The 22,035-nt window shown below is 36.3% G+C and overlaps 1 protein-coding gene across 3 annotated transcripts in view; it reads right to left on the bottom strand.

Annotated features, from left to right (window-relative positions):
• The window catches only part of LOC115880588 (titin), a 48,975-nt gene that overhangs the window by 19,243 nt on the left and 7,697 nt on the right, over positions 1–22,035 (bottom strand). For 2 of the 3 annotated variants that reach the window (XM_030897856.1, XM_030897858.1), the window contains exons 7-12: positions 16,119–16,517; positions 12,814–12,917; positions 12,629–12,752; positions 10,585–10,766; positions 9,173–9,337; positions 8,925–9,110 (exon numbers count right to left, since the gene is read on the bottom strand). In XM_030897856.1, coding sequence (XP_030753716.1) covers positions 8,925–9,110; positions 9,173–9,337; positions 10,585–10,766; positions 12,629–12,752; positions 12,814–12,917; positions 16,119–16,517 — 1,160 coding nt within the window. The remainder of the gene's footprint in view (positions 1–8,924; positions 9,111–9,172; positions 9,338–10,584; positions 10,767–12,628; positions 12,753–12,813; positions 12,918–16,118; positions 16,518–22,035) is intronic. The other variant, XM_030897859.1, reaches the window with a different exon arrangement.

Raw genomic sequence — 22,035 nt, 5'->3', positions numbered from 1 at the left:
CGAATTCTCTCAATTTCCAAACTTGTCGCAGGTAGAATGTATTGATGAGGATATCCATACCTACAGTCAACATTTAAGTGCTCTGCATGATGACTTCAAAACCAGGTTTGAAGATATACTGACGATGGATATACCACCATGGATCATAAATCCATTTGATGAAACGGAAGTGGCCAATGTTGTATTACAAGAGGAGCTGCTCGAGCTAAGCACTAATGAGGAGCTGAAGGTGAAATTTAGAAAAGGCTACCCAACATTTTGGCTGCAAGCAGAAATACCCGAAAAATATCCTGGACTGTGGGAAATCGCAAGGAAATTTTTAATAGCTTTTCCCTCGTCATACCTTGTCGAAAGGAGTTTTAGTGCCGTTACAAACCTCTTAACAAAAAAAAGGAGCAAATTAAACATCCCAGAGCGGGGGATTTGCGGTTATTGCTCACAAAAATAAAGCCAAACATTGATCGTTTGCTGACACTCCATCAGATACATCCTTCCCATTAATTAAAATTATGACCTGAACCTATATTACCTTAATATTTTTTCTTGTAATTCTATTCTTTTAATAAATAAAGTGATATAAAATGTACCATTTTTCGTTTTTATTTTACATATCGGAATATAGGGACAGAACTCAGAAGTGACACAATTTTTATTTTTTGGCGACTTTAAGAATGTGGTAGAAATGTAGCAGCAGGGGGTCCACCGAAACCAGTAAAATTTTGAAAGTGGCCCACGAGAAAAATAAGTTTGGGAACTACTGGTCTAAACTGACAGGTAAAATGTTATACAGGCTGAGTCTTAAATATGTGCAAATATTTTCAGAGCTTGTAGATCTCGATAAAAGAAACATACTATTCTCTTTACCGTTTTTCAAATAAGTTTAAAATAACCGAGTTATTTTATTTTGAACATTAAAAAAAATATATTTTTTGCTTAAATTTTGACGGGATTTTTGTAGGTTTTCGTCCTTGTAAATTTAATCTACTACCTATGTTGCCAAATTAACAATATATTATGTTTTTTAACTAGAAATTTAAAAAAATTCCAATTTTCTTTCGTGTGAAAAGCCTCTTTGTCGTATTTTTGGGGTCGAATTATACGACCCCTAAAAATATTTGCGCTTATTTAAGACTCACCCTGTATATATGTTATGTTTTAGGGGCTAGTACCTTTGAATAAAAAGATTAAGAAAGTATAATGCTATCCATGTATTTCATACATAGTAGATGGAGGTGGAGCTCTAGGGTGGTGATCCTTGACAGTAACTGTCAAGCAGAACTGTTCTGCTTCACGATTCATTTGACATATTTGAATTAGATTTGAAATTTTGTGGATTTGTCAGTCTCTACTGAGCTTATTTTATGTTTTTTATTATTTTATTCTACAACTGGTAGGTTGTATAGAGGTAGAAAATCTATCGAAAAAGACTAAAATAGTTGGTTGTGTAGTGTGATCAACTTTGAATGACAAGCGATAGCGACAGCAGTGCCAGATTGTGATGTATTTATGATTTATAATCTTAATGTAAAATTGGGAAACAATATATTTAATATATAATTTTTTTTTAAATTTAAGTTTTATTTTTAATACTAATTAATTGCTTTATTTGTTTTATAGATTATTTTACTTATTACATATTGGAAAAAAACTAGTCCATTATGAAGATTATTCTAAGCGTTATTATGGGTTATCTATTTATGTATTTATTGATGCACATCTTACAAAACCACAAGTGGTAATAACATGTAAGAGGGTACCATATTGCACAAACTAATAATCACAAAATTTAATAAAAACTAATGTAGAAATAAATTTGAAAGTGGTATAATGCGCTTTCCAGTCAAACTTACTTCTCTGATTGGAATCAAGGGTAATAAAGAACCTTTATTGTCACGTTCTTGTTCAAAATATATAAGCTGTTTGCTCTGACTGTTTAAATGCTTCGGCATATTTTCAAAACACAATTTCAAGAAATGCAATACAAAAACTCGAAAATTTGGTTCTTATTTAAAAAAAGACTAAAATAGGCAAAAAACGAGAATTGCTCACAAAAATTCAACAATAACACGATATTATACAAAATAATGACTGACATTATGATAATTGTCGAATAATAAACGACAACGTTGCTGAACACTACGCAATGTGACCAACATAGTGATAATAAAATACCGGTTTAAACTAATTTTTGCAGCTTTAATCTAAGTAAAATATTGTTACGGATTCCGTGGGTCCACTAATTTAAACTCACGATAAAATACTTAACGAATTTATTTTCTCACTTTATACACAATTACTAACTTATAACACACAACAAACTAACTATTTATAAGATTCCTTCATCAAATTGTCCGATTTTCAATTTTCACGCGGTATATTCAAATTTCAAAAACTGTCTCAGTTGTCGATGGCTCCGGCTTATATACTCTATTGACTGCTTCTCGAAATTTCCCCAATTCTCGGAAAGCGTACTTCTTCATACCAGACAATTCTATTGTCTGATTCCCTTACTTCTCGACTTGACTAAAAGATGGCGCCTGAAAAAGTCTTTTAATTTCTGGCGGATACGTTGCGGTTGTGCAGGCAACCAGTAATACATTTTTAATTTCTAGCGGATAGGCCATTTTTCTTGACATTGCCCCCTTCTCAAATTTGATCGTCCCGATCAAGGTTTCCTGTCTGATATCTCTTCAATCGATCCAGATGAACTACTTTCATCTTACTTCTAGGGCTGCGTTGAATCCGGTACACAACATCATTTATCCTCTTGATGACTGTATAAGGACCTTCCCATGCTGGAGTTAACTTTGGGGACCTCCCTTTCTTGCGCTGTGGGTTATATAACCATACCATATCGTCCTGTTGAAATCCCGTAGAATTGGCTCTGAGGTCGTAACGAGCTTTCATCCGGTCACTGGCTAGCGTAATCTTACTTCTTACGGCCTTATGAATTTCCATTAACCTTTCCTTCAGTTCATCCGCGTAGTCCTCTACATTTGTGGTGCCGTCGTCTGGTGATCCGAACACCAAGTCACAAGGCAACCGTAATTCTCGACCAAATAAAATCTTCGATGGTGAAAGTCCGGTGGTGTTGTGAACTGCACTTCTATACGCCATTAGGAACAGCGGTATGTGTTGATCCCAATCTCTTTGATGTTCGGCCACCATTTTCGAGAGGTGTTCTTCAATGGTCTTATTGAATCTTTCGACCATCCCATCAGACTGCGGATGTAAAGCTGTTGTCCTAGTCTTGTGAATACCAAGCAGATCACACATCTTCTGGAACAGTCTTGACTCGAAGTTCCTTCCTTGGTCAGTGTGAAGCTCTAAGGGAATTCCAAATCTACTGAAGACATTATTGACCAATACTTCAGCTACAGTCGATGCTTCTTGGTTTGGAATGGCAAAAACTTCTGGCCATTTACTGAAATAATCCATCGCTACTAAAACGTACTTGTTGCCCTTGTGCGTTTCAGGGAATGGGCCTGCAATGTCAACAGCGATTCTTTCGAATGGCAGTCCAACGTTATATTGTTTCATTTTTCCCCTAGAGCGAGTGCTTGGTCCTTGGCTGGCTGCACAAGTTTTACATTGTCGACACCATTTCTTGACATCTTCGCAATAATCCACCCAGTAAAAACGATCTCTCAGCTTGCTCAAGGTCTTGTTTACCCCAAGATGGGCTCCAGTTTTACCACCGTGAATTTCTTCCAATACCTGGGTAACTTTCTTCCTTGGTACCAGTAACTGAGTTGTTACTGTCCTGCCATCCGCACTTTCCCACATGCGCTTTAACAATCCATTCTCAATAACCAGTGAATTCCACTGAGCCCAGAGAGCTTTGAAAACTAGCCCTCTGTCCGCAATATCCTGCCACGGTGGTCTCTCGCCGTTACCTTCCTTGAGCCCTAGTATTGCTCCGATGTCTGGATCTTCCATTTGGTCTTTCCTCAACTGTGCCGTCGTCCACTGTTCATCAGCTCCAAGCTTAAAACTCCTTATCATGACAGTGCCTTCACGTTGTTCCGTTTTACAGCAGTGCTTACAATCGGTTTGACAGGGTCTTCTGGATAAACCGTCTGCGTTACCATGCATCTTCCCAGCACGATGTTGGATGGTAAAGTGATACTGCTGGAGCTTCTCGAGCCATCGTGCTATTTGGCCTTCAGGTTGTTTCATCTCCATAAGCCACTTGAGAGCCGCATGATCTGTCCTAATTAAAAATTCTTGGCCATACAGATATTTATGAAAATGATCAACTGCCTTCACAATTGCTAGCAGCTCCTTCCGGGTAACGCAGTAATTCCTTTCTGGTTTGGATAGAACTCGACTGTAATATTCTATCACTCGTTCTTCGCCATCTTGCACTTGTGATAGCACTGCACCTATGCCGATATTGCTGGCGTCGGTATCCAGGATATACCTCCCTTGTTGTTGCGGGTAGGCTAGAATAGGACTTGAACATAAAGCCGCCTTAAGTCTTCCAAAGGCTACATCACAATCGGTGTTCCATTCGTAGCCGACTTCATCACCTGTAAGTCTATGTAAGGGTGCAGCTATATTGGCAAATCCCTTGACAAATCTTCTGTAATAGGTGCATAAACCCAGAAAACTTCTAAGTTCATGTTTGTCGCGAGGTTTAGGCCAATCCTTGATCGCAGCGATTTTCTTCTGGTCGGTGTAAATTCCGTCTGCCGAGACTACATGACCCAAGAATTCCACTTGTCGCTGGAATAAGCTACACTTCTTCGGGTTCAAGTACAGGTGAGCATTCCGTATGCGGCCAAAGACTTCTTCTAAATTTCGCAAATGCTCCTCAAAAGTTCTTCCCATAACCAATACATCGTCGAGGTAAACCAAGCACGTTTTCCAAGTTAATCCTCTTAACACCACCTCCATGAGACGTTCGAAAGTGGCTGGAGCATTGCATAATCCAAACGGCATGACCTTGAATTGGTATAGTCCGTTTCCTGTAAAAAAGCCGTCTTTTTCTTTGTCTTCCTCGTCCAGACCAACTTGCCAGTATCCACTCTTTAAGTCGAGAGTGGAGAACCAGCACGAACCTGCCAGTGTGGTTAACGTGTCGTCTATACGTGGCAGTGGGTAGCTGTCCTTCTTAGTGACGTCATTGAGCTTCCGATAGTCCACGCAGAATCGTGTACTACCATCTTTCTTCGTCACCAAAACAACAGGAGATGACCATGGACTCGATGATTCTTCGATAACTCCATCTTCTAGCATCTTATCTACCATTGTCTCCATTTCTTGTTGTTTGGAAAGGGCACCCTTCTAGGACGTTGTCGAATCGGCTGAGCATGACCAGTATTAATCCGGTGCTTCACAAAATCCGTTCTTCCACTGTTGTTCTTCTCAAAAATACTGCCATGCTTTAGCAGGAACTCCTTAGCCTTCTGTTTCTCCTCAGATGTTAGGTGATCCCATGGCTGCTCTAGATGTTTTAGTGTTTCTTGGGATGCCTTTTGTGTAACAGCTGACGACACTTCATCACATCGGGTGACACTTCTTACAGGTTCGCAGATGGCTATCTTGTCACCTTTTTGGATCTTGACACAATTCAGGGAAAACATTCGCAATTCTGATCGGTATATTCTTGTCGGTGTTCACCAATGATTTTCCTACTAAGTACCTATCTTGTTTCTTGTCGCTACTTTGTACCAGTCCAACACAGCACCCAGCGGTTTTCTCCACTTTACCGAATACGATCTTCTCGGTATTACCAGGTATCACCACAGTTTCCGCTGATCTTACATCCATTCTTCCTGGTCCCTCGTCTGGAGATAACATAAACTCTTCATTTCCGATATTCAGGATATTTCTCTGGTGATCGAACGAAAATCCATGTTGACGAATCACATCCATGCCCAAGATGAAGTCATCTTCAATATCTGCCACTAAAACGCTATGCTGGAACTTCAAATTTCTAACATCAGTTCGACGATAGCCTCTCCCCGTACAACGGCCATTTCCCCTAACTGTACGTAAACATACTCTTCTTCTCAGAGGCATCAGCTTCAATCCTTGCACTGAGTTAGCCCGCACCAACGAAACCATAGCGCCAGTGTCCACTGTCATTCGGATTCCCTTTCCATTGACTTTCCCGTCGATCACCAAACTGTCAGCGGTTCTTCCTAGACTTCTAATGGAAAAAATCCTGGGGCTCTGTTCTCCCCAGTCAATACTCGCCCCTTAGTATTGACTGATTTTAGTTTTCCTGGTGCCTACGTTCTCTGGATGGTGAACGGGATCGCATTTGAACGCGATCCCGTTTGATGTGGCCATTCCTGCCACATCTAAAGCACCTTATGTCCTGTGATCTTCTATAGCTCTCTGTCTGGGTGTTGTTGCTACTCTTGTTCACTAGTAACTCACATAGTTTACTAAACATCTCCTCCAAACGTATGTGAGAACTTCCGGGCTGTTCCTCAACCGTTACCGATCTTATCTTCGGTCTAGGGATGGCGCTAAATGCAGCTTCGATTTCCAGCGCCCTGACCAGTGCTTCGCTGCTGGTAGAAAATCGGGATATTTGCAGCGCCCTCTGTAATTCGTTGTCCCTCAGTCCGCTGATAAAGCACTGAGCAGCGAGTTCCTCCTAAATCCTTCCGGTGCTTCTGGATATGCCAGGTGTACCAGCCGACGTAAGTCTGCTTCAAATTCCTGCAGACTCTCTCCGGACCTCTGCAGGCGTGTCTTGATCTGGGCCTGGTAAAGTTGGCCTCGATGTTGGTCGCCATATCTTCTGTCCAGTGCAGCGACCAAAGTTTGGTATTCCTGCTGTTGGGCGGCAGGAATAGTTTGCAACAGTTCCAGGGCAGGGCCACGCAGCGCGATGACAAGTGCCGCTGCTTTGTCCTGGTCGGACCATCCGTTGGCAGCGGCGGCTGCTTCAAACTGGCGGTGGTACATCGTCCAGGTGGTTTGTCCATCGTAGGTCGGGGCCTTGAGGTTTGCAGTTCCAGGAACGCCAGGTGTCCTTGCTTGTGCCTTGGTCTTCTGTAGGTCCTTCTCTAATTTTTCCATTTTCTGTTGAAGGCGCTCCTCCAGATCTTCTACGGCTTCTTGAAGGTGTATTTCTTGTCTTTTTTCCAGATCTTCGAAGTTCTTTTTAAGACTATTTTGATCTTCTTGTCTTTCTCTATGACGTCGCTCCTCCAAACGAATTTCTAAATTACCTAATATTTTCTCAAGTCGGTCCTGTTCTTCTAGTTTATCTTGTTGTCGTTGAATTTTTAAATCTTCAAAAATTCTCTCAAGCCGGTCCTGTTCTTCTTGTTTGTCTTGTTGTCGTTGAATTTTCAAATCTTCGAAAATGTTCTCAAGCCGGTCCTGTTCTTCTTGTTTGTCTTGTTGTCGTTGAATTTTCATATCTTCTAAAATTTTCTCAAGCCGGTCCTGTTCTTCTTCTTTGTCTTGTTGTCGTTGAATTTTCAAATCTTCGAAAATTTTGTCTTGATTTTCCAGAATTTTCAGTAGGCGGTCTTGTTCTTCTGCTTTCTCTTTTCGCAGCTTCTCTTGTTCTTCTGCCTTTTCTCTTCTCATATTCTCCATAAAATCGCCTAATAGTTTGCTTACTTCCTCCATTTTCTTCGCTTGCTGTCTCGTACCAACCATAAAAATTCCCAAATTCGGTGTAAAAATCGTCCAATCCACTTAATTTCTTCTTAAAATCCTCTTGAATCGCACTTCCGACACCAATTTAAACTCACGATAAAATACTTAACGAATTTATTTTCTCACTTTATACACAATTACTAACTTATAACACACAACAAACTAACTATTTATAAGATTCCTTCACCAAATTGTCCGATTTTCAATTTTCACGTGGTATATTCAAATTTCAAAAACTGTCTCAGTTGTCGATGGCTCCGGCTTATATACTCTATTGACTGCTTCTCGAAATTTCCCCAATTCTCGGAAAGCGTACTTCTTCATACCAGACAATTCTATTGTCTGATTCCCTTACTTCTCGACTTGACTAAAAGATGGCGCCTGAAAAAGTCTTTTAATTTCTGGCGGATACGTTGCGGTTGTGCAGGCAACCAGTAATACATTTTTAATTTCTGGCGGATAGGCCATTTTTCTTGACAATATATCTGTTACAATCATTTGCTCTATAAAGTAAAATGAAAAGCTGCTCGGGATCTTAAATTATACTGTTAAGGTGATGGCGCCATCTGTCGGAGAAGCGAGAAACTAAACCGCAACGTGTATTGCTGGCTGCCTACATTGTCAAGAATTTACTAGCAAGTAAAAGAAATACTACAGAATCCTAGAAATAGGAGGAAACAGTTAGTAAGGTATATAAAGGCGCGCGATCGGCAGTTGGGACAGTTTGAATTCGAAAACACCGCGTTTTAAATTGTGAATCGTGACAATTTGGCCAAGGAATTTTATAAAAAGTTAATTGTGTGTTGTAATTAGTACAAATTGTGTGTAAATAGTGAGAAAAATGAATTCGTTAAGTATTTTATCGTGAGTTTAAATTAGTGGACCCACGGAATCCGTAACAATACAATAAATTTAACCATTTTTGCCAAAATTTCATTTAGTCAGGTTTATAGACTTTAGTGTCAATTTCGTTATGATTGATGACGTGCATCGGAAAATGTTTTGCGATTACCGTAGAATTATATTTTTATAACTTTAATAACTACCAACATTTATTGACAACGTAAAATAAAACAACAATTTATTGAGTCTACCCTACATCATATTTTTACACGTCTTGAATAAAATTAAAACGGCACTAATAAACCGAAATTTAAGTCGGCCATTTTTGGTCTCCATCGCGCTCGAAGTTTTTTGATATGAAAATCTTCTCTTTCCTTCCTTAATCTCTTTATTCAAAAGCTAAGACGAACAATATATTACATAAAATATGACATAAAAAAATGTTATACCTTTTTCTTAATAACCCTGGAACTTTTGGTGACGTAAACTCCATCGTTCAAAGGAGGCGATTGAATATTAGTCTTCACCTCAATCTGAGCGTTTGAAATAGTTGGAGTCTTTTTTAACGGTTGGGGTTCTGGAACGTTGTCGACCGATTTCCTCTTGCGCGAGTACGTTTTTAAGGCCATGTTTACCTGAACATTTATTAAACTTACGACATATCGGGAATGGAGCTAAATAAATTTGAATGGTTCACCTTAATTTGTGGTTCGTCTGGGTTTTGTTTGCTAGGACTTTTTGCAGCTTGTTTTTGTCCAACTTCTTTATTTTTGGTTTGTCCGGCAGTCGTCTTTGTGTTGGACGTAATTTTAGGTTTTCCATCGTCGGACAGAGATAAATTCGGCACCTCCTTAAGATAAGTCTTTAAAGAAGATTAAATATTTAATAACTACAGGATTATTTCAATCCCTTAAAATATTAGCTTTAAAGAATTGACATTAAGTGCAGGCTCCTTTGAAGTAACTATCCCAAATTTTTGTCGCATATAATAAAGTCGCATATTTTGACAATTAAACTCACTTGAAGTCTGAAAAAATGTAGAAAATCTTAAGGAAAGGTTCAGATTAATATAACTCAGAATGCATCTAATTTAAAAACTAAGACACTTTCTAACCAAGCAAAGTATTTAAATTCAACCAATAAAGTTAATATTGTTATCATAAAAATCCGCATTTAATCCGGTATTCTGTGAGATTGGTATCAGTAGATACATTTTCGGCTATGCGCCGACAGACAATTTTTAGTCGGTCGATTATTTAGTTACAGATTTGTAAACAATGTATTCTTATGGAGCCGCGCTCACACGTATAGGTTGGGTTAGGTTAGCTTGCTATGATTTGGGATCCTGTTTGGTCTCTCATTCGGAGGCCTTGGGTCCATTGCCATACCCCTGCATTATTGTACCAAACCTGCCTCTCATTATTTCTTTGCGTTAAAGCACTTCCAGCTCTTTACAAAGTTGCCGATGTCGCTGATGATAACTTCTGCTGTTTCCTCTAGTCCCTCCAAAAAACCGTCTACAGTAATCGTTGTTGGAAATCTTCCATCTCACGAGATTTACCCCCGTAGGACAGTTTCCAGTGACGACACCTACAATTATGCGTTCTTTTTGTGGTCTAGTAGTTGTCTTGTCTTTTTGCTATCTACCACTGACCACAGTCTTCGAGCTGTAACGCAGTACTTACGGTGTTGCCGTTGTCTCTTGCTGTTTGGCCTTGACGGTAGTTCCTATATTTTTCTAAGTGTGTTGATCTTCACAAGTGGTGGGTCGTCTGCCACGGCCTCTCCCCTGGTGCCCTCTTTGAGTCTGTCTGTTGCTTGCCCACCACATTGCTGTGGCCTGGCACACACCACAGAGTGGCTTCGCCTTGACGCAGCCAGGACATTGCTCCTCGGCGGTCCATCACAGTTTTCGATCTCACTAATTGCATGGTGATTACATGACGACAGGCTCCATAAGAATGTCTTGTTTTTACTTTTGCAACTAAATAGTCGGCCGACCAAGAATTGCTTGTCGGCGCCTAACCAACTTATGACAAAAAATAAGTATATTTAAGTCTTAATACAGTGTTTTTAAGTAGCAAAAATATAAGTGTATTATGGACATACCTTGCAAGTTTTTCCTTTGTAAAAACGCGTGCTAGGTGACAAATAAGGTAGATCGTGCAACTGTTGTAGAGCGATTTCACGCTCAAGATTTTTCAGGGAAGATTCATCAGGGGTGCTTTCAGTGCTTTCTCTGGAAGCTACAGGCCCTAAAGGCAAAGTAACCTCTTCTGATACATCGTTGCCTAGAAAACAAACCAAATAATTAAGTTAATACTGTCATGGCAGTATCATACTATCATAAACTAATCAAAACGAATTAGGGATCACATATATGTGTATCTGTATTTACTATATTTATAGACCGATCTCCGTATATTTATAGCAGCATACCATCAGAACAATTTTGTTCATTTTCATGCATACACTGATACAAAAACGAAATTATTTCCCATCATAAAAAAATAACAATAACTAAGTTTCTTATTTAGTGTGATTTTGCCTTATTGATCGTCCAAATTGGTGTTAAATATAGCAAATTTTAATGTTTTGGGAAGACCAAACGGTGTTAGAAGGCGTTTAAATACTGAAGAAGTCATCAGAGCCACAACTTTATTGCAGAAGGATCGGTCGCAACGATACTTGTCACAGCTTTTTCATGTTACACAATTAGTTATTTCCAGACTATAGAATCGACACAGAGAATATGGTTTTGTTGTCCGCAGACCATATCCTCAACGAGTAAGGCGGACAACGAGGCGGAAAAATCGGTATCTTGTTCAAGCCACTCTTGCTGAAAAAACACTTACCGCAAGAAACCTACAAAATCTTCTTACGATCGCCAGAGGAACTCGAATTTCAACTCACACTATAAGAAATAGGCTGCATGAAGTTACCATTCGGTCAAGGCGAGCAGAGAGTTGTTGTGCAGCATTTAACTGCTAATCATCGCAAGACACGAAGGATACTTGCTCAAGAACATCTTGACTGGAGCGTGGATCATTGGTTGCACGTCTTTTTTAAGGACGAATACAGTTTTCAACTAAGTCATAATGATGCCTGGCAAAGAGTTTACAGAAGACCGAATGAACGGTATCTGGACACAACAGTTAGAGAAGCAATTCGTTTTGGTGGAGGTTCCGTAATGGTATGGGGAGGTATAACTTTAAATGGGCGTACAGACCTGCATGTGTTTCTAGACGGTATAATTAATCCTGAACGACACAGAGATGAAATTCTTAAACCATATATGTTATTCCGTTTGCTGCTCAGCATGGTCCAGAATTCATCTTACAACAGGATAATGCCAGGCCTCATACCGCAAGAGTAGTTTACTCGATACCTTGAAGAGTCCAATATCACAATTATGGATTGGCCTGCTAATAACCCTTAATTGCTCAATCCTATTTTCTGTCCTCCTTTCACGCAGTTGAACAGCTCTGAACTGTTCAAGAACGCGATACTCTCACTCCATTCAATTGAGTCATAAAGTTCAAGAACTGTTCCGCGCCATATGGAGGCACGAGAGTATCGCGCACAGCTCCTTTCAGAACCGTTCTCGAGTAGCTCCAGGGCGTAAAGCCCGGAACTCGAAGTTCGCGAATGAAGGACAACAATTGAGCACCTTTGGGACCTACTAAAGAGAAAACTATAAAGTCGTCCAGAAGCACCAGATCTTCAAACTTTGGGAGAAAATATTCGAGAGGCGTGGAACGCCTTTCCTCAAGAGATTATTCGGAGCCTCATTCAGTCTATGACAATTACAGGTACAGAGGACACACACATTATTAGGAACAAAAATATTTCCGTTGACAATTAAGATAAAAACTATTTAACATTGTTTTCGATACATATTGTAGTCATTCATAACGTAATAAAAATACAATTTTCAGCAGTTTGACAACTTTTTTCGTCATGAACACCTAGGTGCATACACTACATTCAAACTTAATTCCTAAGGAACATATTGCTAAGTTTATATGTTTAAATAAATTCATTTTCTTTGTTTAAACGAAATTTATCAAAGCGATACCTAATTCGTTTTGATTAGTTTATAAGCAATGCAAAATGCAAAGTGTTCCATTATTTTTAATAATTTATATAATACCTTCTAAAATAGCCAATAAATCTGAGTTGTTTTCAATACTGTCAGTCTGTTTGTCTTTTGATGATTCCTCCGTTGTATCGTCTTCAGCGGCTGGAGTTTTCTCCACTGGTGTTTTTTTCGCTGACTGTAAAGCAATAATTTCTTTAATGCACGTTAAATAAATAAAAAAAGAGTGTATAACATACCGCTTTTGCGGATATATCCGATTCAGTAACCGCGAGGGGATCAGAACTGGGCGGTACAAACTTTTTGGTAATGCGGGCTGACAGATGGCGTGCCACTGCTGATTCTAAAACAAAAATTATATTCATCAAATACTATGTAGTATAAGAGTAACTGAAATCATTGCAGAAAGTTATAATAAACAGAATGGATGTAAATCAACCAAGGATTTTGTTGGATATTTTTAAGCTGTAGTGTGTAATATGTAGCTATTTTTGTAAAAACTTGTACAATAGAACAAAAAATTATCAAGTTAAATTAGAATATCTGAATTAGTAATACCTACATAGCCTGTTTTTATTTATTTTTTGCCCTTCTCCTGAAATTGATTTATTTTAAATAGTAAAATACAGCACATTTTAATTCTAAAAAAAACGAAAACTACCAAATACTACTATATTTTTTTAAATTTATAAACATTACTCCTAAAGCTTCGCCTACACCTAACGTTTTACCTGTCAGTTTTGCGTGACAGGTAAAACCGAAGACCATACAGAAAACCGATGACAGTTCTCAAGACGGTCGTCTGTCTTAGTACCGGATTAAAAACAAGGGTATACACTGGAAATTTTATCTGCAGTTTTATCAGATAAAGCATTGTGTCTAGTAAAGTTTTTTATTGTAGGCTAAAACGACAGTTTTGTTGTAAAACTAAATGGTTCTATCATTTCTCTAAACTTCTCTAAACGGTCTTTTTAATACAGTTCAAGTAAAACGGACCAGTTTTTCACATAATGATGGGGATAACACTTTTGAACATAATGATGGGGCTTAACAAATTACTTTTATAATGCCAAATTTACTTATTATTGCTTTATAAATAAGTGCCTAGGAAGAGAATATACAATTACGAGAGACGACATCCAAAAAGATGACAAAAATATACTTTTGTTTAAACAAAAAATTAATTAATTTTATTTCTCTTTGACAATGTTTCCATGTCCGTTTGCGCTACTTTTGTGTGCTATTTGTAAACACTGGAAATAAATAATAGTGGCAATGTGCATAATTTAAAATTATTTTGAAATGTACAGTATATGTCAGAATTAAGATCCACACCAAAGTTATATTTTTTCTTAAGGAACACCCGGTATTTTATTTAATTTTTAGATCCTTGGACACAAAATAAGGCATTTATTTATTATAATTTTATTATTTGATTTAAAGATATTTAAACATCCTTGCTATAACAAAACAGATTGTCAACATCCTGTAGATTAGTTTACAGAATTTATTCTTGTGCTGACTTTTAAGTCAGAGAAATAAACTGTACTGAAAAATTTAATCGCTTCGTGTAATGTATACAGGGGTTATACTTGAAAAAATTTGAAAATAAATTGAAGCAGATTTAAATGCTCAAAGCATGAAACTATATTATATATTTATACCTCTATACATACCTAATAAAGACCGATTTTTCAATAAAATGGCAACCAAGAGGGCCGGTGTCGCCATGGCAAGTTTCTAGTGACACTTAGTAGCTATTTTCAAAATCAAAATTAATTTATAGGCTTTATTTAAATTTATAGCAGTTTACTTTTATTCAATTTACCTACAATAGTCTAATAAATAATATTTATTAAATATGTTTTTATTAATTTATCAAGAAAAATGAAGAAGTAGTTCTTTGGTTTATTTTACGATGATATGTAGATATGGATTATTTTTCTATAAAAGAGCTAATTACGGCAAATTCATTTTCTTCACTTCCAACGACAGGTTTCTACCTAATAGGTTTTTTATAAACACACTCTATCAGTTCTAGGAGATAGGACAAGTAGTTTTTTAAAGGAACACTTATCAAGAAGATTCCTATTTAGATATATTTGAGCATAAGCCCTTGTGGCCAAGAAGCAATTTTCCTCACAGAATAATATCACTAGTAACATATCCATTTGTTCCGCCAATAGGTACTACTTATTTTTCTTGATTTGAAATAACAAAGTTTTTATGTAAAATAAATATTTATAATAGAATATAAATAGCAATTTTTGGTACCCCCGTATAAATTTAAGAAAGCAATAAAATTTTTCAGTAAAGTTTATTTCTCTACCTTTAAAGTCAGCACAAGAATTATTTCTAAAAAATAATGTACAGGGTTTTGATAATCTATTCGATTGTAGCATGCATATGTAAATATCGTTAAATATTTCAAAAGCAAAGATTTTAAACATATTTAACCCTTATAATAAATGCCTTTTTTAGGTCCAAGAATCCAAAAATGAATTAAAATACCCAGTATTCCATAAGAAAAAATATAACTTTGGTATGTATGGAATTTAGTTCTAAAACACCCTGTATTACAAAGTAATTTTAAATTGTGTACACATTGCCTTCCTACATATACCCATAAAATATTTTCTTTCTACATCCTTCTGTTTTCCTATAATCAACCGAGGTGAATGAGGTGCGCCACTATAAAAATGTTACAATTTTTTACTTCCAGTCAAAAAATGACCATATAAAATAAAGGTCATACAAATTAAAAACCATTGCACGTCATCGAGCATGTGCTTACATTTTAGACAACATTGTTGTTAGATTGTAATAGAAAACTAATTCTAATTCTTGGCAGCGATTATGATTAATTGCTTGAGTATTTTGCAAACACAAAACTGATAACTACTACATAACAATTATTACAAAAACAATAATTTTCGATCGTTAGATAAAAGTTTTAAAAGCTCTAAAGGTGCGTCCACATTGCTCGTGATCCTGCTCGCGTTCTTGCTTCTGATGGTGCTTGCGTTGCTTGCGCTTCATGTTTGTCGTGTTTCTCAAGATCTTTCGGCTCGCAAGCAACGGCGTCCACATTGTAATATAGTGCTTGCATTCGTGCTGTTCAGACATAGATGATACCGAAGTATTTTTAATAGCGGCTGCTAGCGCGATTATTATTGCAAAACGAAGGAGACAAAGGGAAAAAAGGCGGTGTTGGATGTTTAATAATTTCAAAAGTAGATCCCAGCACAGTGAAAGTAAACATCTACGCAATTTACAAACAGACAAAATGTTTTTTAATATTTTTTTATCGCATGTCCGCTACTGATTTTGAAAGACTTACAACTTAGTTGGCCCCCGTATAGAAAGAAAAAATACAACTTTTAGGAAGTGTAATCCGGTTAAAGAAAGAGGTAAATAAAACTCTACCAGCGAGCTATGTGGACGCGGCGCGGCTTTAAAGACACATAACATAGCGTATAATCGATGACGTGCAACGGTTTTTATTTTGCATGACCTTTATTTAACCATTAACCGTTTCATTTACCTTTGCTTTCCTTCTTTTTGTTTCTGTCCATTATTTCCTGTTCGATCTCCGCCTTGGATACGATCTGACTGGTCAGATTCCTGTAGGGAACCTTAACGCCCAACCGCGGTTTCGGAGCCGACTTGCCGTTGACCGCGCTGTCCACCGGTTTAGTAACGTTGTGCCCCAAAATGTGCAGGGGTATCTCGGTTTTCGGCTTTCTACCGCGAGGACGGGGCGATTTACCGGAGGCCTGTTCCTCTAAACTCCTACTTCCGCGCTTCTTTTTGACAGCTTCTTGCACTTCGCCGTCTTCGTTTACAGTATAAATTTCCTCCTCGTCAGATACCGCGCCTTGGGAACTGTTATCTTCGTAAACGATTACCATTGTCTCTTGAACATCGGATGTTTCCATAGTGTCTAAACAAGTATTGCAGATATAAAATTAAGCAATAAAAATTTTATAATTCTGAGAAAAAAATATTTAAAATTTTTGGACAAAAAACTGCCTGTTAAAAATATGTATATAGCCTAAACGTCAAATTTAGTGATTACCACAGCCACTGTGCCATAAAGAGAAGACATGTGGCTAAATATTTCAAAAATTAAATTGTTCGAATGTCATATAATTATGACTGTCATGGAATTGAGTGATTAAGAAATTATCATAAATTATTTTTTTTTAAATGGAAACCCACTTTTTTTTGTTTCACTAGTGAAAAGGCTTTTCAATTCGTTACTTTTTTTATATACATGTTCCTATACCTAAAATAAATTGTTTTTAACTTATTTAATATTTAGTTTTAAAGCGTATATTATTCTTGATTTTAACCAGTAGTCTATGACTTTAAACGTTGTAACGATGTTACTTAATTTTTGTGATGATTAATTTGTAGTGATTGAATTAATTAGCTTTTAATTATCAAATTGTTTATAAAATAATTATTTTGTTAAAAGCAAGTAGTACAGTCTTGGTTCGTGTCGATCGATACTCGCAGAGATACGGCGCGCGCCGTAACCCCCCCACTGTGTGCTGCTTTACCCACTCCTGTAGACGAGAGCAGTACCTTTAGAAAATCAAAAGTAGTCAGTTGCTTGGTACCTGGGTTTGGCGATTAGTCGACAGCTGAACTCTGCTCCTCCGAAGGTAAAAACCCGATAGAAAGCCTCGCTTTCTAGAAAGTGCTCACCCGACTACTCCCCGCACCTTTCGTAAAATCCTGCCATCCTGTCTTGCGCAGTGTCTGGTCTAGTGTAGTGCTACGCCACGTTGTTCATCAAGTGAATCGTGTCGTTTGAAAACTTTCCTTTCAGATTTTCTCGCTCAATCACGTGAACGTGTGTCCTAGCCAACGCCTTCGGAAAAGCGGTGAGCGGCTTTACATTAAATTGAGAAAGGCCGTTCTCTGTCTTTCAAAAGGTGGCTGACTATGAAGAGCAGTAGGTAGCGTCCTCTGGTCAGTATTTTCACAAGTACTGTCGGGAGGCGTTTCCTGTGCCTAATCCATCCGTGATTGAAGGGAAAGCGTGAAAAAACTACAATTTTGACCGTGGGGTGCTGTTTTCACGTACGGTTGGATTGTGGGCTAGTGAACAAACGAAAGACAAGTTTCTTCTCCGGGTTAAGATAGGGTTTAACTAGTAACTTTTTGATTTCGCGATCTTGCCACGCCTGGGCTATCCGACCATATACGTATTACTTTTTACAAATATACTCAGGGTTCCCTATTTAACCCCGTGTGCAATTTCTGTGCCGTAAGAAAAAGACAACATAACCCAGCTCCATATTAAAACTGCATAAGTCTATTTCACCCGGATATGGATTGAACTGCGATTGCGCCAAACTCCGATTGATTGTTGTTTTAGTTCTGTTTGGATTACTTTTTATTTGTGCGCGTAAAAGAGTGATTTTGTTTAGTTTATTGTTTCCAACTATTTTTTGATATTTTTCCAACTTCATGATAATGTGTTATAAATAATAATAATATAAATAAAATTGAAGGTTAGGGGAAATGTCAGTCAACCACTTCCCTTTAAAAACATCGACGAATGAAAACTTCTTCAGGTGAGGCATGCTCAGTTAAATGAATATCCGGGTGAAATAGACTTATGCAGAATTCCATATTGTTCTTTCACTGTTTGGGCTTCACTTTTTGGAGATTAGGCTGAGTATATTTGTAAAAAGTAATACGTATATGTATCCGACAGATGTCAGGAGGCCGCCTGCCGTTTTCGTCCCGGTGCGCATGCGGTGCCCGATTTTCTTTTAGAAAGTAACAAGCAGTGTTGCCAGACGTAACATAATTATTGAATTGTAACATAATTTTGGAACAAAATTTTGCCAAAAAAAATCTGTACCATAATCGATAATTGTAACATAATTTGGTAACCTGCCATAATTAATGTTTTATCAGTCATGAACTATATTTTTATGATAAATAAATTAACTTTAAGGTAGTTAATGCAAAATGACTCAAATGGTTTAAAGTTTAAAAGAATGGCAGGGTCTAGAGCACTAAATATTCTCGACGAATCAAGTAATTCCGATTTAAAAATGCGGGCAGACGAGAAACCAAACCCCGATATCATAAAACTGATTGAGAAAATACGTTTGAAACCTATTAAAAATAAGTTAAACCAACAAAAAATAGGATCCAAATTTATTGCTATCATATTTTTTAGATAATTCCCTCAGAACGAAATATATGGCTTGTAACATAATTTTGTGATAAATTCGATAATTTTATCTACATTGATCCATAATTTCATTTCCGACACCTGGCAACGCTGGTAACAAGACACTGTGTAGCCAACTGAAACGCTGTGTTGGAACCAGACGTTTTTCGAAAGTCATCCTAACTTTCGAAAGTTAACACATGCGCAGTACATTCCCCGACCGCAAATACTAGGGTGAGGCATCCATCCATTGCCTCCTTCTCAGGGCCGCGCATGCGCCCTTGTTTAGAAAATAGAATGTCTCGCGCTTGCGTAGAATCTTAATCCGCGCCATTTTGCGCGAAACAACTGAGCCAAGACTTTACGGCTGCTTCTCAACCTCAAAAAGATTGTATATATTATTTTAATTTAAACTGATTGTTTTATTTTGTCTTTACCTGCACCCCTTCATACCTGAAGTCTCCACTGTAGACCTCTACCACTATAAATAACAGAGGTGGCGCCCGAGAGATCTAGATTTACCACTGGGCGTCAATAAAACTATTTTTCACAGAACCAAAGAAATAGCCTTACAATGTCAAGTGATGTAAAACAATAGATCTGGTCAACTCATAATAATATTGTGACACTTTGTTCAAAAAACAGTATGTTATTAATCATCATTTCCAAGCCAACTTTGCGCTGTTTTTTTTCGATCATACGGTATATTATTAATAATATCAACTATTAGATTAGTAGTGGGAACTATCGAATGAATACTATCGAAACATTCGATAGTTGCAATTCATTCGAATAATTCGATAGCTAGTAAAAAAACATTCGTTGAAAACTATTCGAATAAAAATTATCGAATAGATGCGTCATCTGCCTTGAAATATTGTATTCTAGTAATTCGGCAGCAAAAACCATTCATTTATAAAATTCATTCATTTAGGAAATTCATTTATTCGTCTGGATCGATTATAATAAAATATTAACTGGATTTTAGTTGTCGCCCGGCGATGTAGGTTTCTTTCCGAGAAACCCGACAGCTGTCGGTGGCAATGCTATGAAAGAAGCCGGCACTTTGATTTTTTGCGGAGTCATATAAAGATAAGGACACATTATTTTTTTATTGAGGTGCTAGTATTAACACAGAAAATACATTACGAAGGGCGCTGTTGCCATATATTGGTATTAGTTGACATTAGCAAAGAATATTATTGTTTGGCTTTAGTTAGTTAGGGATAGTATGTCTATATATTTTGCATTTTTTTTATTAATATTCTGTTGTTACACTGCAATAATACTTGTTATTTTGGATGTAGGAAAATGATTTTTAATGTTTTTAAGCAAAGACTGGTTTAATAAAAATAATAATAACAGTAATAATTTGTTATACCTATTAACAACAAATTTTAAAATAATTTAATATACACATTTTTTTTACGTAGTAGCAAAATATAAACAACAAATTAGATGTCAAAATTATTTATATTAGATCCTATTTAAAAATAATATAGTCTTTAAATTTTTTGTGGCAACGTTGGTTTATTAAATAATAATAATTACAGAACTAATTTGTTATATTAACAACAAACTTTAAAATCATGATATATAAACATTTATTAATTTTCTAAGCATGGAGTGTAACGGAAGAAAAATATAAATAAAAAATTAGAAATCAAAATTATTTATATTAGGTACTTTATATTACTATTTAAAAATAATATTTACTTTTACTGGCATTTACTTTAAACTCTAGTAAATGAAACTAAATAAATGAAATATTTCATCGCAAAAAACTACATGGTAAGAGAATTAGCATAAACAAAATACAAACATCGTTAACTTTTTTTTTAAATTGGCACGTGTAAAACTTTCAATTTAATTTTCTCACCCCATAGTTTGAGTTCGATAACCATTTACTTAACCACATTACTTAAATATGATTATTAAGTTCAACTAATTCATATTATTAAAACATCTAAAATACAAATATGTATTTTTAAAATTAATTCTAAGTTCATCTCATCTCTCTTAAAAATTGCTACTTCTCAAAATTTCCCATTAAAAAATAGACCATATATACCATATAAAATAAAATAATTGAGAGATCGGGCTACGGAAAATCACAAAAATTTTCGGAAAAATTTTGACACCTGCACACGCACACAATCGTCAATTAAAAAAAACTACTATTTTAGTATTTTAAATATTTTAATAAACGCAAAAATAGCACAGTATTTATAAGGTGAAACTATAAAAATTTGGTAGAACTAATAATGCACTGACGCACACAAAAATCAAACGAATACTAAATTTCATTTATCAAAAGCATTCGATAGTCTTGGCTCAACGATAACCATTTAGTCGCACGGCGAGGTTGTCACATATGCTTTAGTATACAAATGAATGAATGATTTTATTCGAATAAAACCATTCGATAGTTGAAATTAGTAGTGGGAACTATCGAATGAATACTATCGAAACATTCGATAGTTGCAATTCATTCGAATAATTCGATAGCTAGTAAAAAAACATTCGTTGAAAACTATTCGAATAAAAATTATCGAATAGATGCGTCATCTGTCTTGAAATATTGTATTCTAGTAATTCGGCAGCAAAAACCATTCATTTATAAAATTCATTCATTTATTCGTCAGGATCGATTATAATAAAATATTAACTGGATTTTAGTTGTCGCCCGGCGACGTAGGTTTCTTTTTTTCCGAGAAACCCGACAGCGGTCGGTGGCAATGCTAGAAAGAAGCCGGCATCTTTGATTTTTGCGGAGTCATATAAAGATAAGGACACATTATTTTTTTATTGAGGTGCTAGTATTTACACAGAAAATACATTATGAAGGGCGCTGTTGCCATATATTGGTATTAGTTGATATTAGCAAAGAATATTATTGTTTGGCTTTAGTTAGTTAGGGATAGTATGTCTATATATTTTGCATTTTTTATTAATATTCTGTTGTTAGGTTAGGTTAGATAATAAAATATTTTGGATGCAGGAAAATGATTTTTAATGTTTTTAAACAAAGACTGGTTTAATAAAAATAATAATAACAGTAATAATTTGTTATACCTATTAACAACAAAATTTAAAATAATTTAATATAAACATTTTTTTACGTAGTAGCAAAATATAAACAACAAATTAGATGTCAAAATTATTTATATTAGATCATATTTAAAAATAATATAGTCTAAATTTTTTGGCATCGTTGGTTTATTAAATAATAATAATTACAGAGCTAATTTGTTATATTAAC

This window comes from Sitophilus oryzae, unplaced genomic scaffold (genome assembly GCF_002938485.1).
Source record: "Sitophilus oryzae breed Bouriz unplaced genomic scaffold, Soryzae_2.0 scaffold_1639_pilon_pilon, whole genome shotgun sequence".
Classification (NCBI taxonomy): Eukaryota; Metazoa; Arthropoda; class Insecta; order Coleoptera; family Curculionidae; genus Sitophilus; species Sitophilus oryzae.
The sequence above is the reverse complement of the archived record's forward strand: the minus strand, read 5'-3'. Positions and strand labels throughout refer to the sequence as shown.